Below are 24,563 nucleotides of genomic sequence, written 5' to 3'. Positions count from 1 at the left end.
AACATAGGACTACAATACAATAATATCATTTACAGTTTTAGTTTCAATGTATACTTACTTTTCTCCAATTTAAGCAATGGCTTATTAATACTGATCACCATTAATGTGATGAATGAGGTTGTTCGAGCACAGGAACATAATGTTTGGAGTGGTAGATGAAAGTTTGAGTTGTAAGTGGTTTTCTACCCAAAGATGCTGACAATACTTTGATTTCATTCCAGTGAGTGACTGGAAAATCCATTTTCACACAGGTAAATTGTAACAAACTGCATCAAAACCTTGACAGCCCTGTCTGACAAGGGGAACTTTGTTTGCGTTTTGATCCAAAACTCTTTTGTTGGAACTCCAGCCTGAGTCTACCGTCGGTTGAGTTGTCCAGAAGATTCTCCTGTTCTTTTATGGACAAATCTTGTGGTGTGTGTTAGAGGGCTTATCCCCTTCACCCTCTCACTCCCTGGTTCTTCTCGCGTAAACAGAGAGCCGCAATACCTGAAGTCCGAAGTTGCAGACAATCAGATGTTTATTAGGATTAACTTCCAGCAAGCAATGATTCCAATTTCCTTTTTTCCCAACTTACTTCCTGTTTGCCCCCAATTTATACAGTAATATTCTCTGCTATATCTCAACCAATCATTTTAATGAAATTTAATTAACCAATCCTAACATATTGTAACATATTATCTAACCAATTATATCCCACCACCTTAATTGGTTTACACCCAGCAAAATTAATTATACAGCAGAGAGAAACAATCAAAGAACCAGATAGAGACCATACAGATAAACAATAAAGTGGGGACCAAAAAGACAAAATAACAAGAATTAAGGGTGTCACAATCAAAATTATTGATAAGCAAGTTCTTGCCAGACAGGATACTACGAAACTAAGTTTTCTTTCAATTTTCTAGGCTCTTCCCTTTCTCTGAAGGTGATAGATTGGATCGTCTAACAGCCCAAAATTGCCTTATTTCAGCATGTCTGAGGACATGACCATATGCTTCCCAGTTTATGGCTGCCCCTGCTATTTAGCCAAAGGCTTAGATTAAGAACAAGGCCTTAGATTATCCTAGTGAGAGAAGGCCTATAAACAGGCAGACTGTGATTTTGACTTTTTTTTGTACCTCTATAACTAGCTAAGTGATAAGAATACACCTAAATCCTTAAAGTATAGGCCTTTACCGACAAGCCTGAATATCTATATCCTAACAGTGTGGGTGTGACGGGATCCCTCAGGGTGCAGCCTGGGACTGTGGAACCGCTGTGCCCTCTGAACTCTCTCCAGCCTGGGCAGCCTCTCACAAGGCCTTGTAGTGACAAGCAGCAAACCCCTCCAGGTGCTGTGATCACTCAACACAACCGCATGTGGAGACCCCACACCCAGTTAGATCACATGAATGCTCCCAGAGCCACTCATGAATCACACAGAGAAAGGCACCAACCAGATCCCTCCTAGCATTGTACCTCAGGAATATGCCATCTAGTTTATTAATTGGTTCACCACTTCATCAATGGAAAGTGGATATACACCAGTCTTTGATAACTGAGCAATTTACCATTCACTTCAGGCACACTCACTGGTAAAGATAAACAGGTCAACAAGTTTATTGGCTACAAAATAGAGATTTTCAGTGGCATTAAGTGATAGGCAAAAAGTCAGAGTTAGTTACCAAAAGAAATAAAACATAATCATGCAGTCTAAACTCTCCACCCTGTTAGACTGGGCAACAACTAGACTAGGCAACAAGGACAAGTGCAGAGTCCTGCACTTAGGAAGGAAGAATCCCATGCATTGCTGCAGACTGGGGGCCGACTGGCTAAGCAGCAGTTCTGCAGAAAAGGAGCTGGGGATTACAGTGGATGAGAAGCTGGATATGAGTCAGCAGTGTGCCCTTGTTGCCAAGAAGGTTACCAGCATATTGGTCTGTATTAGTAGGAGCATTGCCAGCAGATGAAGAGAAGTGAATATTCCCCTCTATTCGGCACTGGTGAGACCACATCTGGAGTATTGCGTCCCGTTTTGGGGCCCTCACTACAGAAAGGATGTGGAAAAATTGGAGAGAGTCCAGCAGAGGGCAACGAAAATGATTAGGGGGCTGGGGCACATGACTTATGAGGAGAGGCTGAGGGAACTGGGCTTATTTAGTCTGCAGAAGAGAAGAGTGAGGGGGGATTTGATAGCAGCCTTCAACTACCTGAAGGGGGTTTCCAAAGAGGATGGAGCTCAGCTGGCCTCAGCAGTGGCAGATGACAGAACAAGGAGCAATGGTCTCAAGTTGCAGTGGGGGAGGTCTAGGCTGGATATTGGGGAAACACTGTTTCACTAGGAGGGTGGTGAAGCACTGGAATGCGTTACCTAGGGAGGTGGTGGAATCTCCTTCCTTAGAAGTTTTTAAGGTCAGGCTTGACAAAGCCCTGGCTGGGATGATTTAGTTGGGGATTGGTCCTGCTTTGAGCAGGAGCTTGGTCTAGATGACCTCCTGAGGTCTCTTCCAACCCTAATCTTCTATGATTCTATAAGCAGCTTTCTCACCACAATGGATGTTGCAGCCCATAGCATACAGATTTCTCTTGAAATCTGGGCCAGTCCCCTCAGTTGGAGTCTTAGTGTTCAGCGTCCTTATTGCTTGCAGTGTAGGTGGGTGAAGGAGAAAGGGGCTCACAGGGGGGCCTGTGTTTGGTTTTTATACCCCCAGTCCTATGTGCTTGGGGAGCACAAGTCCAGGCATGTCTGGGGACGTTGCTGAGTCTCCCAGGCAAAGTTGAGCAATTCCCCTGCTGTGGCCTCATACAGGTGCGTCATTGCATTGTAGCTCCTTTGCTGGACAATGGTTGTTGATGGGTTGATTGATTGCCCTGCATGGGTGCTGGTTACTCTCCTTACTGTTGCCTCTGAGGGAGCTAATATCTGGCTGATTCCCCAATTTACAGCATGTTTTAGTGACAACATACAACACACACTTTAATATGCATTGATATACGTATAGGGATAGAGAAATTACTTTTGGCAGATCCTAACCTTTTCCCTGATACCTTACATGGCATGGTTTACATGTAATATCACAATTATATTCAAGATGAGGAATATGGGGGTTACAGGGCACTCCTCCAAGGTATAGAGTGTCACAGTGGGTACTGCAGACAATTTGTGAAAGGGTAGTGGACCCATCGGTATGCGTTTCCCATTGAGGGAAAGTACTCAGTAATTGCCTCACCAATTCACAGACCTATTGCTTGTTGCCATCTTTAACACTGTCTTGCAATTGTAGTTCATTCATTGTCAGGCATTCATGCAGGTTTGGGAAAATTTGGGTGTTTTTTCTCTGCACAGTGAGCCTAGAATTCCAGCTTTTTTTATTGACTCAGTTTTGTCCTGGACATTGAAGATGGTTGCATTGAGTCATTGAAGTCCTAGATTTAGCTCATTCAGATGAGCGAATATGTCTGACAAGTAGTCTAGCCATGAGACCCAGGCCATGTCATGCAGGTAGTGAGAGCGTGGAAATGGCTCCTCTGTGTTTATAAACACAACAACAAACCCTTGAACTGGGAGTGAAGTTCAAAAAATGTGCCAAGACCTTGCCCCATGACAGCCATTGAACCTCCAGGTGGAGCACTAGATTAACATGCTTGCTTCCTGTCTCGTTAATAGACTGGGAAAGATCCTGGAATTCAAGAGTCAAGCTGTTATAAAGTTTGCCATCTTCACAGCATTGTCCCGCAACTCCTTCCAGTTGGTAGGCATGCTTTTGGCACCATACTGCAATGCACCCACATAGCATTGGGAGCGACTGCTCTGATATGTGTCACTACACCCCTATGCCTACCAGTCATTGGCTTTGCTCCAGCTCTGCAGAGACCAATACATCATGAGCAGATGATATCACGTTAATTTATGAACCTGTCAAGCAATCGGAAAATCTTCCCAGCTGTCGTTCTGGCAGGCAGCAACTGGCAAACAAAATGTCCTCCTGGATTGCACCTCCGTAAATGTACCGCACATACACCAGAAGGTGAGCTACATAACTGACCCCACACCTTACGGAGATTGGAGGTGGGAATTTGTTATATAAAATACGGTCGTTAATTTACTTCCGGGTGTACCAATGAAGACCGATATACAGAGCCCTCACCTCCGATCACAGTACAGCGCGGGTTCAGTTGCCAACCAGCTGTCCGGTCTAACTGAGCTCAGCACTTAGGGGTTTTTTCTCAGTTGTCTAGGTGGCACTATAACTATCTGCGTGTAACAGTGAACTGTGGACAGATGGCTAAAGACAAAGTAGTGTTAAAAAAATCTCAAGGCATCAGTGATGAGAAGTGATGAAATGTGTGGGGTTTTCCCCCCTTTATTCAGTTTCCAACACAACACCTTTCAGATTCAGTGAGTGACCTTATGTGCTGTTCTAATCCATTACATCTAGGTTAATACATCATGCCCAGCACCAAGGTATCCAAGCACCCTCTGATATCTGAATGCCTTGTGCTTGTATTAGAGAGAGGACAAAAAGGAGCTCTTGGTTTCTCACATCCTCTTATTCATCTCCTCTCCACACCAAACCATCCCAGTCTTTTCATTTCCTTCTTTTATGTACAGAAATCCCTCCCTGTCTCTAGTAATCATTAGTCACAATTATGTAGACAGCACCCAGAAGAATGCAGCAGCCATCTAGAAAGGACAGATCCCTGCCCCAGGGAGCTTACACTTCACCCATTAACCCTCACAATGTCCATGGGATCTCCCAATTATCCCACCTTACGTGGTGATGGGGGCGTGGGGTGGGGGGGGAATGGGGCAGAGAGAGAGAGAGGCCTCAAAGTGAGTCAGTGGTGGAGCTGGGACTAGAACCCCATTGTTTCTGGCTTCCAGCCCCACGTTCAGTCTGTGGGACTCCTCCTGCCACCCAGGATACATAGCGTGGCCTGTTTTATCGGTTCTTTTTTGCCTATATTTTTCTGTGTCCTGCTTCTTTAACAGTGAATTTCAAAGTGGTCAGCCCTGCTGAACCCCTCATGGTGTCTGTGGGTGAAGATGCCCTGTTGCCCTGCCACCTCAGCCCCAGGATGAATGCTGAGGACATGGAGGTGAGGTGGTTCCGGTCCAACTTCCCTGAAGTGATCCATTTGTATCAGGATGGGAAAGACCAGCCTGAGCAGCAGATCCTGGAATACCAGGGGCGGACAGAGCTGCTGAGAGACAACATCACTGAGGGAAGCGTTGTCCTGAGAATACACAGCATTAGGCCTGCTGACGAAGGACAGTACAGCTGCTTCTTCCAGTCAAGCACCTTCTATGGAGCAGCCTTGTTGGAGCTGAAGGTGGCAGGTCAGTAGTTTGGGCTGATCGGTGGATTCTCCCAATTAGGGTTGCCACATTTTAGAAAATAATTGACATTTAGTTGCTGTCAGGTGAACACTGCCTTAAGTTTATTATGATTTAGTTGGTGGTTGGCCCTGCTTTGAGCAGGGGGTTGGACTAGATGCCCTCCTGAGATCCCTTCCAACCCTGATATTCTATGATTCTAAGTTTTGTGAAGGTTGTCACATAACCATCTTTATTCTGATTTCAGTAATTTCGTATTCTCTTAAAAATCTACTTTAACTGTGGGTCTATTACAGGAGTGGGAGGATGAGGTTCTGTGGCCTGTGATGTGCAAGAGATCAGACTAGATGGTCACGATGGTGCCTTCTGGCCTTAAAATATGAGTCTAATAAAGTTTATACCTTACACTTTCTCTAGTACTTTAGCTAAAGTTAAGCGATATTAAAAAATCCATGAGAAAGCTGGTACAGATAATTTATTAGTTAAAATTATTTAACCATTTCATGTTTTATATTATGTCATTCTTATGGTATTGCCTAAATCTCCATACCATTTATTGGAATGTTACAAAGTAATCCGCCTAGAAGGAACACACACACACACACACACACACACGTTAAACTCCAAATATAATATTAAAATAATGGTTTAAAGCTATTTTTATCACTCTGGAAGCTAATCAGTACTGTTGGTTCTTATGCCACATTAACCAAAGGTTCAAACAGTTGTAGAAATCTTTAGTATAAAAGCAAATTTAAACTTTCTTTCCCCTCTTTTTGGAAGCAGATGTCAACTTCTTGCACAAAATGTGTATTACTGCTAGGCTGAGAAGTATGAAATGCACCTGGTTTCTCTCGGCTTTGCTTGCTTACAGCACAGAAAGTTTCCTGTCCCAGATAGTGTTAGCCTGATTTATGAGTTCTTGCAGCCTCAGCTCTATCGACTTAGTATTTTTTCGAGACCCAAGGTTAGCCTTGTTAGCGAAACACACATGCACATTATACCCTGAAAGGTATTCACAGGGCTTTAACTCCAGTAACATTTTTCAGAAAAAAACATTTAGCTTAAAAGAGCCAAGTTGTTACTTGAGTAAAAGACGCTTTTATTTTCTATTATATTTGCTACTTATCTTTTGGAACTGATGTGCAGGTGGGGTCAGTCTCAATTTGGTAGCTGTAATGACTGGTTTCTTGAGCTAGAAAATGCAGGTTGTTTCCATTCAAGGTGTTATGGCAGGTTATTCCAGTTCTGTTTCTGGATTTCACAGTGGGTTTCCTAAGGCCTGGTCTAAACTCGAAAGTTAAATTGATAAAAATTGCCTGGCATCAGCCTAGTAGTGCACATGTCTACATTTACGATGGTCTCCTTCTGATGTAAACAGTCCGTTACGCAACATAGTAACACCACCTCCCCAGAAGGTCTAGAGCTAGGAGCAACCTAGTAAGGTAGATGAAGTGCAAGAGCAGACACCACATGGCCTACGTCAACCCTAGAAGTCCTCCAGGAACCTTCTCAGGATGCCAACAGTGGCTGCTCTATCCACAGTTATGAACTCCAGTGCCCAGGGGTCACAGAGACTGGAAACCATGCCCCTTTAAAAGCACCAGGCATTTTTGAAATGTCTTTTCCTGATTTCCCAGCTTGGTGAGCACACCAGCTGTCCCTTGTGTGCAACTGCCCAAACAACGAGGCCAGTTACATGCTCTGGACACACGCCTGCCTGGAGTAAACTGGAGGTGCTGGATCTCCTGGGCCTACTGGGAGAAGAAGCTATGCAGGCACAGCTACGGAACAGTCCTAGAAATGTGGACCTTGACCAGCAGATTGCCTGGGGGGTGCAGGAGAAGGAGTGTGGCAGAGATCAGCAGCAGAGCTGCGTGAAAGGGAAGGAACTGCCGCAGGCATGACAAAGTCAAGGAGGCCAACTGTCCGTCTGGAGCCAAGCTGCAGACCTGCCACTTTTGCAACAAGCTTCATGCCATATGTGGCAGAGACCCTGCTGAACACCATGGATACCTCCAAGGAGCCTGAAACACATCCCCCAGCTGTGAACAGCGAGGAGGAGGAGCAGAATGGGAGATCTGCGGCAGGGGGACCCAGCTACACTGTGAGCCAGGATCTTTTTGAGACTCTGCTGCAGTCTAGCCAGTCCCCTGCAGATGAGCATGCAGGAGCACATGAAGGAACATCAGGTAAGTCTGCATTTTTTCATTACAATTTGTAAATGGAGCCATTGCCACCTGCCCCAATCCCAAGTCTGAAGGACAGAAGTACTGACTTTTTTTAATTGTTTTTCTTTTCCTAGTCATATAGCTAGAGGTTGAGTGGTATCTACTTTCCAGGCTCTTGTATGCAGTTACGCAGAGAGGAGGGGAGGGCATGAGGAGTGGATTATGTACAGAGGAATTGTATTGTATGGGGATATCTCAAGGAAGCTTTCAAGGAGTTACTCTATAATTCTCTTCTGAAGGTTTCTAGGGTGCAAGCCTTAATTTTTCCTCCATGGTAAGACACTTTCCCACACCAGTCCATAGCCTATTACATCAAACAGGCTAACAGCACAGCACCCTGGGTACCTACAGGATACCGGCAGCAGCTTCCTTTCTGTGCCTCCTAGAATCATAGGGTTGGAAGAGACCTCAGGAGGTCATCTAGTCCAACCCCCTGCTCAAGGTAGGACCAACACCAACTAAATCATCCCAGCCAGGGCTTTGTCAAGCCAGGTCTTAAACCCCTCAGGATGGAGATTCCATCACCTCCCTAGGTAACCCATTCCAATGCTTCACCACCCTCCTAGTGAATTAGTGTTTCCTAATATCCAACATGGACCTCCCCTGCTGCAACTTGAGACCATTGGTCCTTGTTCTGTCATCTGCTACCACTGAGAACAGCCAAGCTCCATCCTCTTTGGAACCCCCCCTTCAGGGTGTTGAAGGCTGCTATCAAATCCCCCCTCACTCTTCTCTTCTGAAGACTAAATTAAACCCAGTTCCCTCAGCCTCTCCTTGTAAATCAGTTGCCCCAGCCCCCTAATCATTTTCATTGCCCTCTGCTGGACTTCCTTCAATTTGTCCACATCCATTCTCATGGATCATCAACCTCAGCCTGGACCAGTCCACACAAGAGATCCACTTCCTTGACGCTACGGTGCTAATAAGCCATGGTCACGTAAACACCACCCTATACTGGAAACCTACTGACCGCTATTCCTACCTACATGCCTCCAGCTTTCATCCAGACCACACCACACGATCCATCGTCTACAGCCAAGCTCTACGATACAACCGCATTTGCTCCAACCCCTCAGACAAACGCCTACAAGATCTCTATCAAGCATTCTTACAACTACAATACCCACCTGCGGAAGTGAAGAAACAGATTGACAGAGCCAGAAGAGTACCCAGAAGTTACCTACTACAGGACAGGCCCAACAAAGAAAATAACAGAACGCCACTAGCCGTCACCTTCAGCCCCCAACTAAAACCCATCCAACGCATTATTAAGGATCTACAACCTATCCTGAAGGATGACCCAACGCTCTCACAAATCTTGGGAGAAAGGCCAGTCCTTGCCTACAGACAGCCCCCCAACCTGAAGCAAATACTCACCAGCAACCACACACCACTCAACAAAACACTAACCCAGAACCTATCCTTGCAACAAAGCCCGTTGCCAACTGTGTCCACATATCTATTCAGGGGACACCATCATAGGGCCTAATCACATCAACCACACTATCAGAGGCTCGTTCACCTGCACATCTACCAATGTGATCTATGCCATCATGTGCCAGCAATGCCCCTCTGCCATGTACATTGGTCAAACTGGACAGTCTCTACGTAAAAAAATAAATGGACACAAATCAGATGTCAAGAATTATAACATCCATAAACCAATTGGAGAACACTTCAATCTCTCTGGTCACTCGATTTGAGACCTAACGTGACAATTCTTCAACAAAAGAACTTCACAAACAGACTCCAGGGAGAGACTGCTGAATTGGAATTACTTTGCAAACTGGATACAATTAATTTAGGCTTGAATAGAGACTGGGAGTGGATGGGTCATTACACAAAGTAAAACTATTTCCCCATGTTTATTCCCGCCCTCCACCCCACACTGTTCCTCAGACATTCTTGTCAACCGCTGGAAATGGCCCACCTTGATTATCACTACAACAGGTTTTCTCCCCCCCTCCCCCCGCTCTCCTGCAGGTAATAGCTCACCTTAAGTGATCACTCTGCTTACAGTGTGTATGGGAACACCCATTGTTTCATGTTCTCTGTGTATATAAATCTCCCCACTGTATTTTCCACTGAATGCATCCGATGAAGTGAGCTGTAGCTCACGAAAGCTTATGCTCAAATAAATTGGTTAGTCTCTAAGGTGCCACAAGTCCTCCTGTTCTTTTTGCGAATACAGACTAACACGGCTGCTACTCTGAAAGATTGTTGTGTTATTTTGGGATTGTATGTAATTTCTCTAGAGGGTAGACATGACTAATGTAAACCCTGGGAAGTGGTATGAGCTTCAAAGGACAATTTGAAACAATTGGCTAGCCAAGAATGAACTTTTAGTGAAGTGGGTTTTTCAGGAAATCTCTAAGGGGGAGTACAAATGTATCCCTTCCGATAATACAAGAACTCAGCCTTTGAAAGCTCCACGCCGAGGAGGGGACCTTTGTCTGCTGATCACCTGTTACATGAGGACAAGATCAGAGGCCCAGACTGTATAAAGGAGTGACTCGGAGAGTCATGGGATGATTGTTCTGCACTAAGAGCGGTGATGAACTTGAGATCACAGAAAACCCCCTTGGTGGGAATTGAAGGACTAAACCCTACCAGAACCCTTGATGGAGCTGGGTGATCTCTGACAAGCTATTTGCCTGCATGTAGGTTGTTTTAATGATCTCTGCAAAGTTTTCACCTTAGGAATTAACATGCTTGCTTAGAAAGAGCTGTGTGGTACCTTTATAACTTTGGGCAAATATACTGGTTTTAGCCTCTGAGGAGTAAAGCAAAGCAGGCCTGTGTAGGCAGACTGACTTGCTGGGGAAATCAGTGTACGGAGGGAACTGTATAGCCTGGGAATCCCGTTTTCAAGAGGGAATGAGTGCGCGTTGCCACCCAAAAGATGTGATTGCTAGGGAGCTGGAAGCCTGAGAGTGGGTGTCCTTAGTGGAGCATACAGGGGAAATTCGATGCAGTTGCCCTGTACTGTGAGAGTGGACAACAACAGATGCTATGATTGCGTGAAGTCTTGTATAATGGGATCAGTGATTTCTGTGCCCAGCTTGCATTCATAGCTGTTGCATGAAACATAATAGGTAGAAAAGTGGACCAAAGAATGGACCCTCAGAATTTTTTCCTGGGTTAGAGACTGAACATGTGGTTTAGTTCTGGATATATGGTTTAATAGGGCCTATTTCATAAAGCTGAAAACAATTCTGAGCTAGATGAGCTGGTTACTCTGGGAATTAGCTCAGGCCAGCTCCGGAGCGCCCTCTGAGGGTGGTGTCTTGCCCGTTGATGCTCTCTGTGCTGTCTCCACCTTCCTTGGGACCCACGTTGCTCTCGGATCACGGCATCCTCTTCAGAGCACAGCCCTCCGGCTGTGCCCCCAACTCAGTCCTCCCCCGGGGGGGTATCCTCAGTCCTCAGTCGGCACCTGCCGCCATGGCCAACTACAGCCCCAAAGTATAGCCCCTTGCCTCAGGGGCCAGCCACAGTCTGTATCGGGCCATGCTCCTCCGAGGCCAGGTGCAGTGTGAGGGGGGGAAGGGGGGACCTAGGCCTGCCCGCTGCTGCCATGTCCCGCCTTCCTTCTCTCCCCTCTACTGCTCCTGCTCCCTGGGCCACTTCCCCATGACCCATGCACCACTCAGCTCTTTTTATGAGGGGCCTCAGCCTGGAGCTTACCCTCTCCTCCCCTGAGCCTGACCAGCACGGCTGTATCTCAGGTGCTATCCCTGGGAGCCAGTCCTCCTCCCTTGCTTGTCAGGGAGAGACTCTGCTCTGCTGGGCAACCCCTTATATCTGGGCTGCTCTAGCAGCTGCTTCCTGTCTGACTCCTAAGGAGCCTTCCCTAATTGGTTGCAGATTTGTGTAGCCTCCCTGGCTGCTTCTGCCCCTCCCCCTGCTGGAGTGGGCCACCTGCACCGCTACACCCCCAAAAGCCACAACTGAGTAAAAGAAAAACATGCTGATTAAAAAATGACAGGTTTAGAGCTTAAGTGAAGGCAGCTAGAAAAAGATGGAAGAAAGGGGGAAGTGGTAATAATTCATTAAAATCTGAAGTTTGGAAGTGTAGAAAATTGATAAGGGAAGACAAGGGACATAAGGAGAAATCTATGGCCAGCAGATTTTTAAATATATTAGCAAGAAAATTACTTCTGAGAGTGGTATTGATCCAGTACTACATGGAAATGGTAGAATTATAAGTAGTAATGCAGAAAAAGTAGAAGAGTTCAATAAATATTTCTGTTCTGTATCCGCGGAAAGAAACAGAGGATATAGTCCTATTTTATCGTCATGATAGCATTCTTTCCATTCCACTAGTATCTCTGGAGAATATTAAACAGAAACTTCTAAAGTCAGACACTTTTAAACCAGCAGGTCCAGATAATTTGCATCCAAGAGTTGTAAAAGAGCTTCATGAGGAGTTCTCTGAAACATTAATGTTGGTTTTTCAATAAGTCTTGGAAGTTCCACAAGACTGGAAGAACGCTAGTGTTGTACCAATTTTTAAAAAGTATAAACGTGGTTGTCCTGGGTAATTATAGGCCTGCAAGCCTAATACCAATCTGGGACAAGAGGCTGGAGCAGCTGATATGGAACTTGATTAACAAAGAATTAAAGATAATTAGTACAAATCAACATGGGTTTATGGAAAATAGATCCTGTCCAACTAACTATCTTTGTTGACACGATAACAGGTTTGGTCGATAATGGTAGTAATGTTGACATAATATATTTAGAAGTCTGTAAGGTGTTTGACTTTGTACCACAAAACATTTTGACTAAAAAAAGATTATATAAAATGAACGTGGCACACATTAAATAAATTAAAAACTGGCTAACTGATGAGTCTCAAAATATAATTATAAATGGGGAATCCTCATCAAATGTGTATTTCCAGTGGAGCCCTGCAGGGATCGGGTTTTGGCCCAATGCCATTTAACATTTTTATCAGTGACCTGGAAGAAAACGAAATCATCACTGATAAATTTTGCAAATGATACAAAATGGGGGAGTGGTAAATAATAAAGAGAACAGGTCACTGATTCAGAGTGACCTGGATTGCTTGGAAAACTGGACACAGGCCAACAATGGGCTAAATGCATATGTCTAGAACAAAAGAATGCCGGCCGTGCTTACAGGAAGGGGACTCTATCCTGGAAAGCAGTAACTCTAAAACAAGATGTGGGGGGCGTGGTGGATAATCAGCTAAATGTGAGCTGTGCCCAAAAGACCTAATGTGACCCTAGGATGCATAAACAGGGCAATCTCAAGTAGGAGGAGAGAGACTATCTGGCACTGGTGCAACTGCTGCTGGAATCATGTGTCCAGGTCTGATGCCCACATTTAAAGAAGGATGTTGATAAATTGGAGCGGATTCAGAGAAGAGCCACGAGAACGATTAAATGATTAGAAAACATGCCTAGATTCAAAGAGCTCAGTCTATTTAGCTTCACAAAGATAAGGTTAATGGCTGACTTTATTACAGTCTAAAAGTATCTGTAGGGGGAACAAACATTTGACAGTGGACTCTCCAGTCTAGCAGAGAGACATATAAAGTGACCTAGTGGCTGGAAGTTGAAGCTAAACAAATTCAGCCTGGCAGTAAGGGGTACATTTTTAACAGTGAGGGTAATTAATCATTGAAATGATCTACCAAGGGTCATGGTGGATTCTCCATTACTGACAATTTTTAAATTGAGACTAGATGTTTTTGTAAAAGATCTGCTGTAGGAATTATTTTGGAGCAGTTCGGTGTCCTGCATTATACATCAGACTAGATGATCACAGTGGTCCCTTCTCACCTTGGATTCTGTACACATAATGATAATATCATTGATTCCTCTCCTAGAGTCTTGGTTATCCTCTGACCAGACAACCTGCATTTCGTCATTTCCCATTATCTTAGTTTTTTTGTTAAAGAACCATCAGAATCAGAAGGCATTTTTGGTGACCCATGGAACATTACTTCTGCACAGAAGTAACAAAATAGGGGGCAGTCAATCCTGTGCTTTGGGATTTTTATTTATTTATTTTTTTTTTTTTGCAAGGCCTGCTACACGATCTACATAGGCTTGACTTACTCCATCATTAATGAGGATGGAGTGTTTATCTTCTTGTTCCTCGGTAATGTAAAATACGGCAATGAATAATGGAAATGTAAAAAAAATTAAGTTCCCTCAGGGGGCATGAGGACCCAAGTGGCACCGCCCCCCTCCCCAGCCAATACTGAATGGAAAGAAATATCTTACAGTGGGGGACAGCGAAGTTCTCCAGCCAGCAAAGCAGACACAGAAGCAGTCAGGGCAAGTTCTGGAGTAGGGACTGGTGGGTACTGATGATGTCATCAGGGTACCGACTACAGTATTCACTCTGGACATTATCTCCCCTGTTCTCATTGGCTGTTTGCTGCAGCCCCTCATCAGTCTTCTTACCTCAGCCTCACTCTGTCTGCCTCCATGTTCTCCCACCATCCTCCCCTCCCTCTTCTTCCCTGCCCTGACTGTCTCTCCCCTGCCTTCTACAGCCCTCTTCTTTCCTTTGTCTCCTGGTTCAGCTCCTCCCCTCCTTGCAAAAACCAACCAAAATTTTTTTTTTTTAAAAAACCCATCCCTCCACCTAAAAGTCACGGTATTATCCCCCCATTTGGAGCCCATCACTCTGTTCATGTTATATCCCTTCCCCTTAACTCATTTGCACTGTAAGCTCTTCAGACCAGGGATTGTCTGCTGCTCTATGGTTCTACAGTGCCTAGCCTAGTAAGGCTCTGATCCTGGATGGTTCCTAAGTGCTACCATAATGCTGATTATTCTTATTATTCTACTTCACATGCAAACTCTCACTCTCTGTGCTGAATAGTCACAGAAATGAAGATGGAGGATTAATAGAGGTTTCTTCTATTCTCTTCCAGGTTTGGGCTCTGGGCCCCACATCTCTGTTGCTGACTACGAGGCCGGTGGGATCCGGGTGGTGTGTACATCGGGTGGGTGGTACCCAGAGCCTGAAGTGCTGTGGAGAGATTCTAGTGGGCAGCATGTACCATCACTGTCCCAAACGAAATCCCAACAGGAAACTGGCCTGTTTGAAGCTCAGATTTCTGTTGTTATAAAAGAAAGGACACATCCTGGTTTGAATTGTTACTTCAGGAATCCCCGCCTCAACCAAGAAAAAGAGTCAACAATTCACATAGCAGGTCAGTTCCCATCACAGCCAGACCAAGTAATTGGCAACAAACACTACTAACGATAAGATTATATTAAAGTTATACTGTATATGTGCCCAGGGCTGCTCAAAGAGTATTCCATGTGCGTCTCCTGTCTGGGAGCGTGTAAACCGCCTGTACGCACTAGCACGACCAGGGATCTCTGCCGGTGCGCCTGGTGCCCACCCCATTGGGCGGGGCTGAGGGCAATCCAGCTACCGGAGGAGGTGCCCCAGCAGGGCTCTGGCTCCTATGAGTGGCGGCCCGACATATTTCTGCTTTCACCACTGTGGTTCCTGGTAGAGCCCTGCAGCCCCGCGGATATCCACATCTGCGGCTCTACATTTTGTACCTGCACAGGGCTCTAATCATAATGCCACTACATAAATCCATTGTGCACCCAGACCTTGAATACTGTGTCTTGCTCTGGTTGCCCCATCTCAGAAAGGATATAGTGTCACTGGAAAAGGTTCAGAGAAGGGCAGCAAAGATGATCAAGGGGTATGGACCAGCTTCTATATGTGGACAGACTAAAAAGATTGTGGCTGTTTGACTTAGAAAAGAGATGACTCAGGCAGGTATGATAGAGGTCTATAACATCATGAATGGTGTTGGAAAAGTAATAGAGAAGTGTTATTTACCCCTTCACATATCAGAAGAACCAGGAATCACTCGATGAAATTAATAGGCCACAGGTTTAATACAAACAAGAGGCAATACTTCTTCATACAACACAATTAACCTGTGGAACCTCTTGCCATAGGGAATTGTGATGACCAAAAATATAACTGGGTTCAAAAAAGAACTAGATAAATTCATGGCAGGCATGTCCATAAATGACTACTGGCCAAGATATTATGGATGTAATCCTATCCTCAAGGTGACCTTTAACCTCTCACTGCCCGAAGCCAGGAGGGAAAGGCAAGGGTGGATGTCTCCAAAATTACCCTGTTCTGCATACTCTGCCTGAAACTCTGGTACATGCCACTGTCAGCAGACAGAATACTGGGCTAGATAGACCATTGGTCTGACCCAGTCTGGCTGTTCTTATGGGAACTGGGCATAGATTCATTGAAAGAAAGGGGAAGGCAAATTCTAAGGATGCTCACATGTCTCTGTTCCTGAGGGATGCAGAGGCGGATATGGAGGTACCCCAATAGGTCCCTGTGGCTTGTAATGGGAGATTGGTTGTGGAGGAGCAATTGCCAGGGTGTCCTCAGAGCCCCATCACACTGTTGTCTTCAACGGACAGTCTGGTCGTAACAAATAGGCCTAACCCTGAAAACACGCACTTTGCACTTGCTGATAATCTAAACCCAACTGTGAGCTATGTCTCCATGACTAAATATATATATAACTTGAGAAGGCAGACAAACATGGAAACGTCCAGAGATGGCAAACTACCCCAACTATTAGGAAATAATGTTTTAAATTCTTGTTCCGCTAGAGAGAGGAATGTTGTGGTGATGGGTGAAGACAGCACTTCCACCGATAGATGGAGCTGTATCTTTATCATAGTGTTAAGTAGGTGTATTGTACGTTATTATGTTGTATTTGATCTGCGGGGTCTATGAGGAAGTTCAGTCCTGGCTGTGGTGCTGGAGTTGTTACTTGCAGTGTTCCAGTGAACCCCTATGATTCTATAAGCATTGCATTATGTCATGTGTGAAGCAGCATTAAGGCTATGGTGCAGGTGAAGAAGCAAATCAACAAAGTGTTTTTGTTTTTTTGAGTGACTAGTTTCTGCCTATGTAGGGCCAATCTACACAGCAAATACAGCAATACTAGGGACTTGCCTACAATATGGTTGATCCCTGCCTTGGTTACCACAGAATTCCTTCTTACAGTGTAGGTAGGCCCTAACTGTGTTCTGTAACAGATCAAAGCTTGTACTTCTATTGGCTTCAGAGTGAAATGTGAAGGAACCTTATCTCAGTAGGGAATTTATTTGGAGTCTCAGGAAGGTTTCTCCTGCTCAATCACATTATGTTACCTTTGTGTGCAGAAGTCCTGCTGGTGGCATGATTCTGTCACTGTTTCCAAATTAATTCGGTTTTCTCTTCCAGACCCGTTTTTCCCAAGGACTTCCCTCTGGGCGGTGGCTCTGGCTGTGGTCCTGAGTGTCCTGGGTTTTCTCATTTTCCCAGCCATTTACTATTCTTGGATGCAGCACAGAGGGAAAGGTAAAGTAATAGGGGGAGATTCCTTGGGTGAAACTGTTTCAGCTGAGAGAAATGCAGCAAATGGAGCTATTCTTTACCTCTCACTAATGAATCCAAACCTATTTTTAGTGTCAGATAAAAACTACATTAAACTTGAAGTCAGGTTGGGAATATGTATCTGTAACTCAAAGGTGAATGTTTTATGTATCCCAGAAACAAACATCACAAGCCTGACTAATTCAGCAGGAAGAAATCCCAAACAAGCTAAGGTCTGGAAGCACACAGTAAGACCATCCAAACGGTCTTAATTCTGCCATTTAGTGATGCCAGATGTTAACTGTACAATTCCTGTTAGTGCATGATCGTGCCTGTGGTCTGAGACTAGATTAAAGTTATTTCTAAAGACACATTAGATTTTTTTCAGTTTTTGCAATGTGTCAGGGGCCCCCATTGTCCCTTGAGGGGAACCTGGCTCTATTCCATTTGCACAGCCAGGAGGAGGGAAGGTGTGTGTATGTGACACCATCGTTTACTGTATAATCAGTGATGTAAAGTTGATCAAATCTCTATTGGGTAGTGCAATGGGTTATACCTCTCTAGCACCCCGGTGGGGTGAGAGGGGCACCACCTTCCATTTTTGCTGCCCTTTCTGGGACGGCAGAGTTACTGTAGTCTGGGTTCCAGATTTAGGGTACAGCCCTCCAGCTGTATCTCTTAGAGAGCCTGCCCTCTTCTGGAGAGAAGGGGGTTAAGCAGCCCAAAAGAAAAGGACAGACTGCATCCAGAGCCCCCAGAAGGGCCAGGTCTACTCAGTCTCAGACAGTGTAGAGGTCAAGAGTCTCTGGGAGGAGATCTGGTCCCTTGTATGTCCAAACAACCAAGGCTGGGTCCCAGTGCTCCATACAGAAAAGCCAGTCCCTCTGCTTCCTCAGAGGGCCTGGTTGGCTGCTGTTTTCGGGCGTGTACCCAGTAAACAACCCCTGTGCCCTGGGACTAGGGAGCTCTTGCTCTGTTTACTCCAGAGTGATCTGGGATCCTCCGTTTTAAGGACCTGCCCTTCTCCAGGCTTGGCATATCTCACAAGTGTACTGGGTTGGGGCTGATTGTGCCCAGAGAAGCTCTTTAACCCCTTCGTGGCTGGTGCAGGACACTTCCCAGCCACAGGTAGACAGTGGCCAAGGATATAGTGGCTGGGAAAAAGCCAGTGATGGAAACTTCATTTGGAATGTCCAGGCATTCAGACATTTAAGGGTTGGTTATTTTTTTACAGCTGTTGTTTTGGAATAACATTAAGTTAAGGTTAATAAAAGGTTTTAGTTTATGATAATTATCTAGGCAATGGGGACTCATATAATAAAGAATCCTGTAAAGGGCTAGTCACTATAACACAAGCTCTTGTAATATGTCTGGTTTTGTTTGTTTGTTTTAGGGAAACTCTTGGCTGAACTTCGTAAGTTCTGTTTTTTTCATAATTAAAACTTAGTTAGAAATCATGCCTTCTTCAGACTGTGTTATCTCTGTGTGCTTGATTTCAGGGTGGAGAAGAGCCCAAGTATATGCAGGTAAATGAAGCTGACATTTCATTTATGTCAAAATTCCCCTGCCTCTTTTTACTAATCACACGTAACAAGAAGGAAGAAGACATTTAAAACTTAAAAGTTAAGTAAGGCTTCATTTTAAGAATTTCCAAAATTCCATTTCCCTTTAGTGTATAAAGTCTTTCAGAGGGAAAAGTTCTGACTTGATAAACGTTAGATGGTATTAAATACCCTTTTGGAAAGAGTCAATTACAGACTATAGCATTTGAGCTGTTATTGTCAAATTCCAAACTGTTTCTTTAGTGAACAAAAGAAACACGCGCACTGGGAGAAAAGTATAGTAACGACAGAACGCAGCTTCCGTCTCTCCGGTACAACTTAACTGCTAAAGACTTACAGGCACAGTACCTGACTCAGTCATTAGTCACCCCAGGATCTGGCAATGTTTCATTAAAATCAGGCTGAATTATTGTCTTATCTTACCTCTTCCCACCCTCCACTGTCACCCCACGCATAGACCAGGCCTCAATGATACTTGTCTTCCTTCTTCTTCCTCCCTTGCTCCTTCCTGCAAGCTTCCTCCAAGATGCCAGTTGACAGAACCCTCCCCTACTACCACATCAGAGGGGATAAGAGTCTATGGTTTTTGTTTTTATTTAAAAAAACAAAACAAAACAGATTTTTTCATTTAAATTAAATACAGATTTATTTTTTAAAAATAAACTTATTTAAAATTAAATTTTAAATTGACAACCTAAGTTGAGGCCAAAACTCATTATAATCTATTCAAGTCATGTAATTAAATACAACACATAATTTTAAGCAGTATATTTTTACTGCAAAGTTTTAAAGAAAGTCAGACTACTGAAATGGTGGAAGACACTGGCTAAGCTCTTGGAGCCAGATTTGACAAATTGCTGAACCAGCTTTGACAGCAGTAGCCTCTTCTACTGGTGCAGAGAGAATATTTTCTTCATTGAGATTTATTTAACAGGTTCATTTCAATGATTAGTTCATTCAAAGTTAAGAAATTATTTGTGTGTTGAAAAATCAGGAAAGTTTGTTTTCTAAGCTATGAATATAAAGTGAAGTGAGAGGATGAGATCTACTTGTTCTAACTCTTGAAGGACATGGCGACCAGGAACAACCTGTTCAACTCATTAAGTACAGATAATAATTTGTTAAATAAATCAGCTAGTTTTAAGTGCAAAACATGTTTTGATAAACTTTTTTGTATGAATTCAACACTTTTAAGGTAGTTTTATTTAATTAAAGGAAAACTTCCTTGATTTTAATTGAATTTTAATTTCCATCCAAATAGAGCTTGAAACATAGGCATTGCAATGGGGCAAGGCCATATGGTTATAGAAAAGTAGTGGGAGATAAATATATTAGCTCCAGGCTAAACAAATCCGTGGTACCAGGATAAGTTAAATGGCAGCTGCTCCAGGTCAATTAAGACACCTGGGGCCAATTAAGAACTTTCCAGAAGGCAGGGAGAATGTTAGGTTGATTGGGACACCTGAAGCCAATCAGGGACTGGCTGAAACTAGTTAAAAGCCTCCCAGTTGGTCAGGTGGGTGAGGATGTCAGGAGCTGTGGGAGGAAGCTGTGCTGTTGGAGAGGCTGAGTAGTACACACCATATCAGGCACAAGGAAGGAGGCCCTGAGGTAAGGGTGAAGTGGAGCCTGCTGTGGGGAAGTAGCCCAGGGAATTGTATGTGTCTTGTTTCTAAAAGGTCAGCTACCGTAGCTGATACTATTAGGGTCCCTGGGCTGGAGCCCGGAGTAGAGGGCGGACCTGGGCTCTTCCCTCTCCTTCCCCCGTGTCCCCTCCCTGATTAATCACTGAGACTGGGAGACAACATAGACTGTGCAAGGAAGGATAGCTCCTCCTCACCTCCCTCACTGGCTTAGGATGAAAATGGCTCAGTAGACTGTGACCCTTGTCCAGGGGTGAAAGTAAGTTGGAGGACTTACTGGTACGCCGGAGTCCTGAGCAGGGAGCATGGCCTCAACTGGGCTGGAGCTCCGGGGCCCTGCTGCCCGAGCCCTGGGGTAGCGGCGGCTGGAGCTCCGGGGCCCTTTAAATCCCTGCCGCAGCCCTGCCGCCGCTACCCCAGGGCTTTAAATTGCCCTCTCGGAAAGCCGGTCCTGGTACAGCGCACCGGCTCTTACCAGTACGCCGTACCGGGGCGTACCGGTTACTGTCACCTCTGCCCTTGTCTCTAGAGAGAGAAGGGTTACGTGGAGGGTCACAGTGAGCCTCTGAGGCAAGCGAAATCCACCAGGAAACGTGGGACCCATAGAGACAAGGACAGAGTTTTGTCACAGCATCTAGAGAACTTGAATCACAAGTAAAAAATGAATTTATTAAATAAGAAATCCATCATTCACCATTTTCTAACGTAACAAAAGAAGAAAAAATTAAGCATCTGAATAAATGTAAGTTAAGCTATGTAGCTGATTGATTAATTATATGATATGAGCCCAGATCCTCAAAGATTTTTAGACATCTAACTCTCATTGATTTCAATGGAAGCTAGGAGCCCACACACCTTTAGAGTCTGGGCCATAGCGTATCTTCCTGGTTAGCAAAAAGAAGCACCAAATGTAGTAGAATTGTGAATCAATATGTTTTAATGGTTACCAACTAATAAGAATCAATCTTTCTTTAGGAAAATAACTAAAAAGTCCAAATGCAAAACATGATGAAAATCAATTATTTAAATCAAGGTGTCCTGCTTGCTGATTTAAATCATGATTAAAATCACTTATTTAAACCTCTTCAGTAAATCCATCCTGCACCACCCCATAACCAGGAAGAGTTGGCAGCCTCATTCCAATAAAACGAATGAAAGCACATCTAGTACCTCCCCTTCTAGTCCCTTATAGTCACAGATCTGGATGCTCACAACAAGTTAGGTGCTTAAGTCCCAGTTTCGGGCCAGGTGCACCAAACTCCTGCCTCAGCCCTGTAGGTGCCTAAATGATCAGGATAAAAGTTTGCTAGATGTCTGTTTCGGCCTCTGGGCGTGTGCACCACTGCCTCCCTTTGGGCGTCCGAGCACCTATCTCCTACCTCAACCCCAGAGGTTCCCAAGTCAGGCAAAGACAGGAATTTAGCCACCTCAGGCCCAGTCTGATTGGCATGCTTAGAGGCCACCTGCTGGGTCGAGTCACATTCAAAATGCGGTGGCCGGGCCCATCTTATCCCTTGAAGTCCAGTGGCTGTCACTTACCTGGGGTGCGAGAGACACAGGTTCATTTTCCCCTCTCTGCCTGACAGGGAGAAAAGGTTTGAGTGGTGGGGGTGTCTCCCACCTCTTCTGAGAGGACCCTGGGTAAATCCAGACAAGAATAAGAATAACTCTGGAGCACAATTAGGTACCAGCTGGGAGACCCGGGCCCCTGCTTCAATCCCTCTTTCATTACTTAATCACAGTGAAACAGTTTCCGCAGGAGTCACACATCAGAATAACCCATAGCCCAGTGATTAGAGCTTCTCTTAGGATTTGTGCAGGCATCTCCCACCTCTCTTCTCCCCCTCTTGCAGAGAGGGGAAAATTAAACCTGTTTCACCCACATCCCCGGTAAATGCCCTGGCCTCTGGGCTAAAGGTTATAAGGTGGGCAACCGCCTCCCCCAAGCTAAAATGGCATCGGCACCTCACTCTACAGAGGGTTCCCAGCTTCAGACTCACAAGCTGACATGTGAGTGTCCAGACGTGTGCACCTATCTCTGAGAGAGGGAAGGCCTTCACAGCCCCCTGCCAGGGGCTTGCTTAAGTGGCTCTGCCTAGCATGATGGCTTTTGGGAGTCAGTCTTCAGGCTCCTATAGGAGCTTTAGAGCGTGCCTGGCTCAGGCTTTGGGAGTTGCAACAATTTTTCCAGGCACCTATAATTAGGCTGAGCATCACAATGCCTAACTCCTCTTGAGCATTCAGCCCATCCTCCCATCCTAGTAACCTCCGCGGGTTGTAAAGTGAGTTTAGTTGACTATAAGTTAGAGCAAACCAGATCTCATGGGTTGAGCAGAACCCCTCGAGGCTGGCCCCAGGCAGACTGCGGCCCTTGCTGGACAGGTTTCCCATCAGGTCCCTGTCTCCTTGTGGCTGTCAACACCCCTTGGTCTCCCGGATCTCAGTGCCAAGGGGCTGTGGGGTGCTTGGGGCCGGCTGTATCTCTGTCTCACTCTTGGCCATACTCAGCAGCTGGATACCAAAGGAAGCTCACAAGAAGTGGAAACGTGAACAGATGACTAGGGAGGAGTATAAAAATATTACTCGAGCATGAAGGGGTATAATCAGGAAGGCCAAAGCACAATTGGAGTTGCAGCTAGCAAGGGATGTGAAGGGTAACAAGATGGGTTTCTACAGGTATGTTAGTAACCAGAAGGTGGTTAGGGAAAGTGTGGGGCACGTACCCCTGATAGCAGCTATTAGCACCGTTCAGCCGATCAGTGCACATGCTTCTGTGCATATGGTCTATTTCCTCACACTTGAGTCCTGCTCAGATACCAAGCAACTTGGAGACACGGATGCCATGAGACCCCAGGATAGGGTATTTTGTGTTTATTTTGCACCAAATCAACCCCTCTGTCTCCTTCCCCAGGGAATAAACAGGTCGGGTGTGAATGTCTCACTGCCTCTTGGGGGGAGGGGTATTTAATATTTTCCCTCCATTCCCCCTCTGGGCAAGTGCCTTTATAATTAGGGACTAAAGAGGGTTAATTTCCCTTTGACCCCAGTGACCGGCCCCTGCCCTAGGCTCTGACTCTGTCACTCTTTCCCCAGTGGACGTGATTCTGGATCCAGCCACAGCTCAGTCCAACCTCATCCTGTCTGAGGATCGGAAAAGTGTGAGACATGGAGACACACGACAGGATCTTCCCGACAACCCGGAGAGATTTGAACCTTACGTCGTTGTTCTGGGCATGGAGGGGTTCACGGGCGGGAGGCATTACTGGGAGGTAGAGGTGGGAAAGAAGCCTGAGTGGACTCTAGGGGTTTGCAGGGACTCTGTGAGGAGGAAGGGGAGTATCAGTGTCACATCTGAGAGTGGGTACTTTGTGGTGTGTTTGAGAGACGGAGAAAAATACTGGGCCCGCACTTCCCCCCTAACTCGCCTCCCCGTGAGCGTCAGGCCCGGCCAGGTCGGGGTTTTCCTGGACTATGAGGCAGGTGAGGTCTCGTTTTACAATGTGACTGACCAGTCCCATCTCTTCACTTTCACTGGCACCTTCTCCGGGATGCTCCGCCCTTACTTCAGTCCTTGTCTCAATGAAGGGGGTAAAAATGCGGATCCCCTGATAATCCGCCCAGTCCCGGCTCCGGCCGGAGGGAATCTCGGGCCCTGTCAGTGACCCCCGCAGCAGAGACTGGCCCCTCCCACCACTGACCAGCCCCCAGGCCTGTTCTCAGGGGGAGGGTGTAAAGGCATCAGCTGCCTGCCACCTGCTACCTCCTCCCCTCTCAGCTCTCAGCACCAGGCCTGTGAGCTGCAGGGAGAGGAGAGAGGGAGAGAAGGGGTGGGGTGAGGTGGGGTCAGGCTGCTTGGAAGTGGGGATGCAGGGGCAGAGGGAGGTGCAGGTTCCTGGGCATGTAAAGTGAAAATGTGGGTCTCATGCTGCAGGCATTTCAGACAATTATTTGCACACTGAGTGTGAATGACAGTCAGAGAAGTGCTCCTGCCTGGCCTGGTCTGAAGGGAGAGAGCCACGAGCAGCTGGGGGAGTCCCACGGCTCTGGGGAGGGTGCTGGCCTGACTCAGCTACAGCACAGAGCCCTGCTGAGACAGACAGTGTCGGGGGAGAGGGGTTGGTTGGCTTAGGGGATGAAGTTGCTGCCCCTGACTGGACAGTGTTTCTCTGGGGGAGAAACTCTGCCCGTTTCCCTACAGCCTGTCCGCATGTGCTTGAGGCCCATCGAACTGAAATCACCCCCCATTACACACAGTGACCAGAGTGACAGAGACCTTTTTCTGCCCATGATAGGACCCCACCCAGCATTACCTGCAGCGGGGGGGGGGGGGTTCAGTGGGTTCCCAGGTCCCCTCAAGGCCTTTACCTGCATTATCTGACTCCTAAAGAAAAGCCAACTCCAG

The 24,563-nt window shown here is 45.8% G+C and overlaps 1 protein-coding gene across 1 annotated transcript in view; it reads left to right on the top strand.

The window, feature by feature from the left end:
• The window catches only part of LOC141987879 (butyrophilin subfamily 1 member A1-like), a 35,381-nt gene extending 11,436 nt beyond the window's left edge, over window positions 1-23,945 (top strand). Inside the window, exons 3-8 of the mRNA XM_074953725.1 lie at window positions 4,976-5,323; window positions 14,468-14,749; window positions 16,825-16,941; window positions 18,350-18,370; window positions 18,456-18,482; window positions 23,255-23,945. Coding sequence (XP_074809826.1) covers window positions 4,976-5,323; window positions 14,468-14,749; window positions 16,825-16,941; window positions 18,350-18,370; window positions 18,456-18,482; window positions 23,255-23,823 — 1,364 coding nt within the window. The 3' untranslated portion in view covers window positions 23,824-23,945. The remainder of the gene's footprint in view (window positions 1-4,975; window positions 5,324-14,467; window positions 14,750-16,824; window positions 16,942-18,349; window positions 18,371-18,455; window positions 18,483-23,254) is intronic.
• The last annotated feature ends 618 nt before the right edge of the window (window positions 23,946-24,563 follow it).

The sequence above is a fragment of the Natator depressus genome, chromosome 5, assembly GCF_965152275.1.
Source record: "Natator depressus isolate rNatDep1 chromosome 5, rNatDep2.hap1, whole genome shotgun sequence".
NCBI classification, from domain to species: Eukaryota; Metazoa; Chordata; order Testudines; family Cheloniidae; genus Natator; species Natator depressus.
This window is presented reverse-complemented; position numbering and strand designations above follow the sequence as displayed.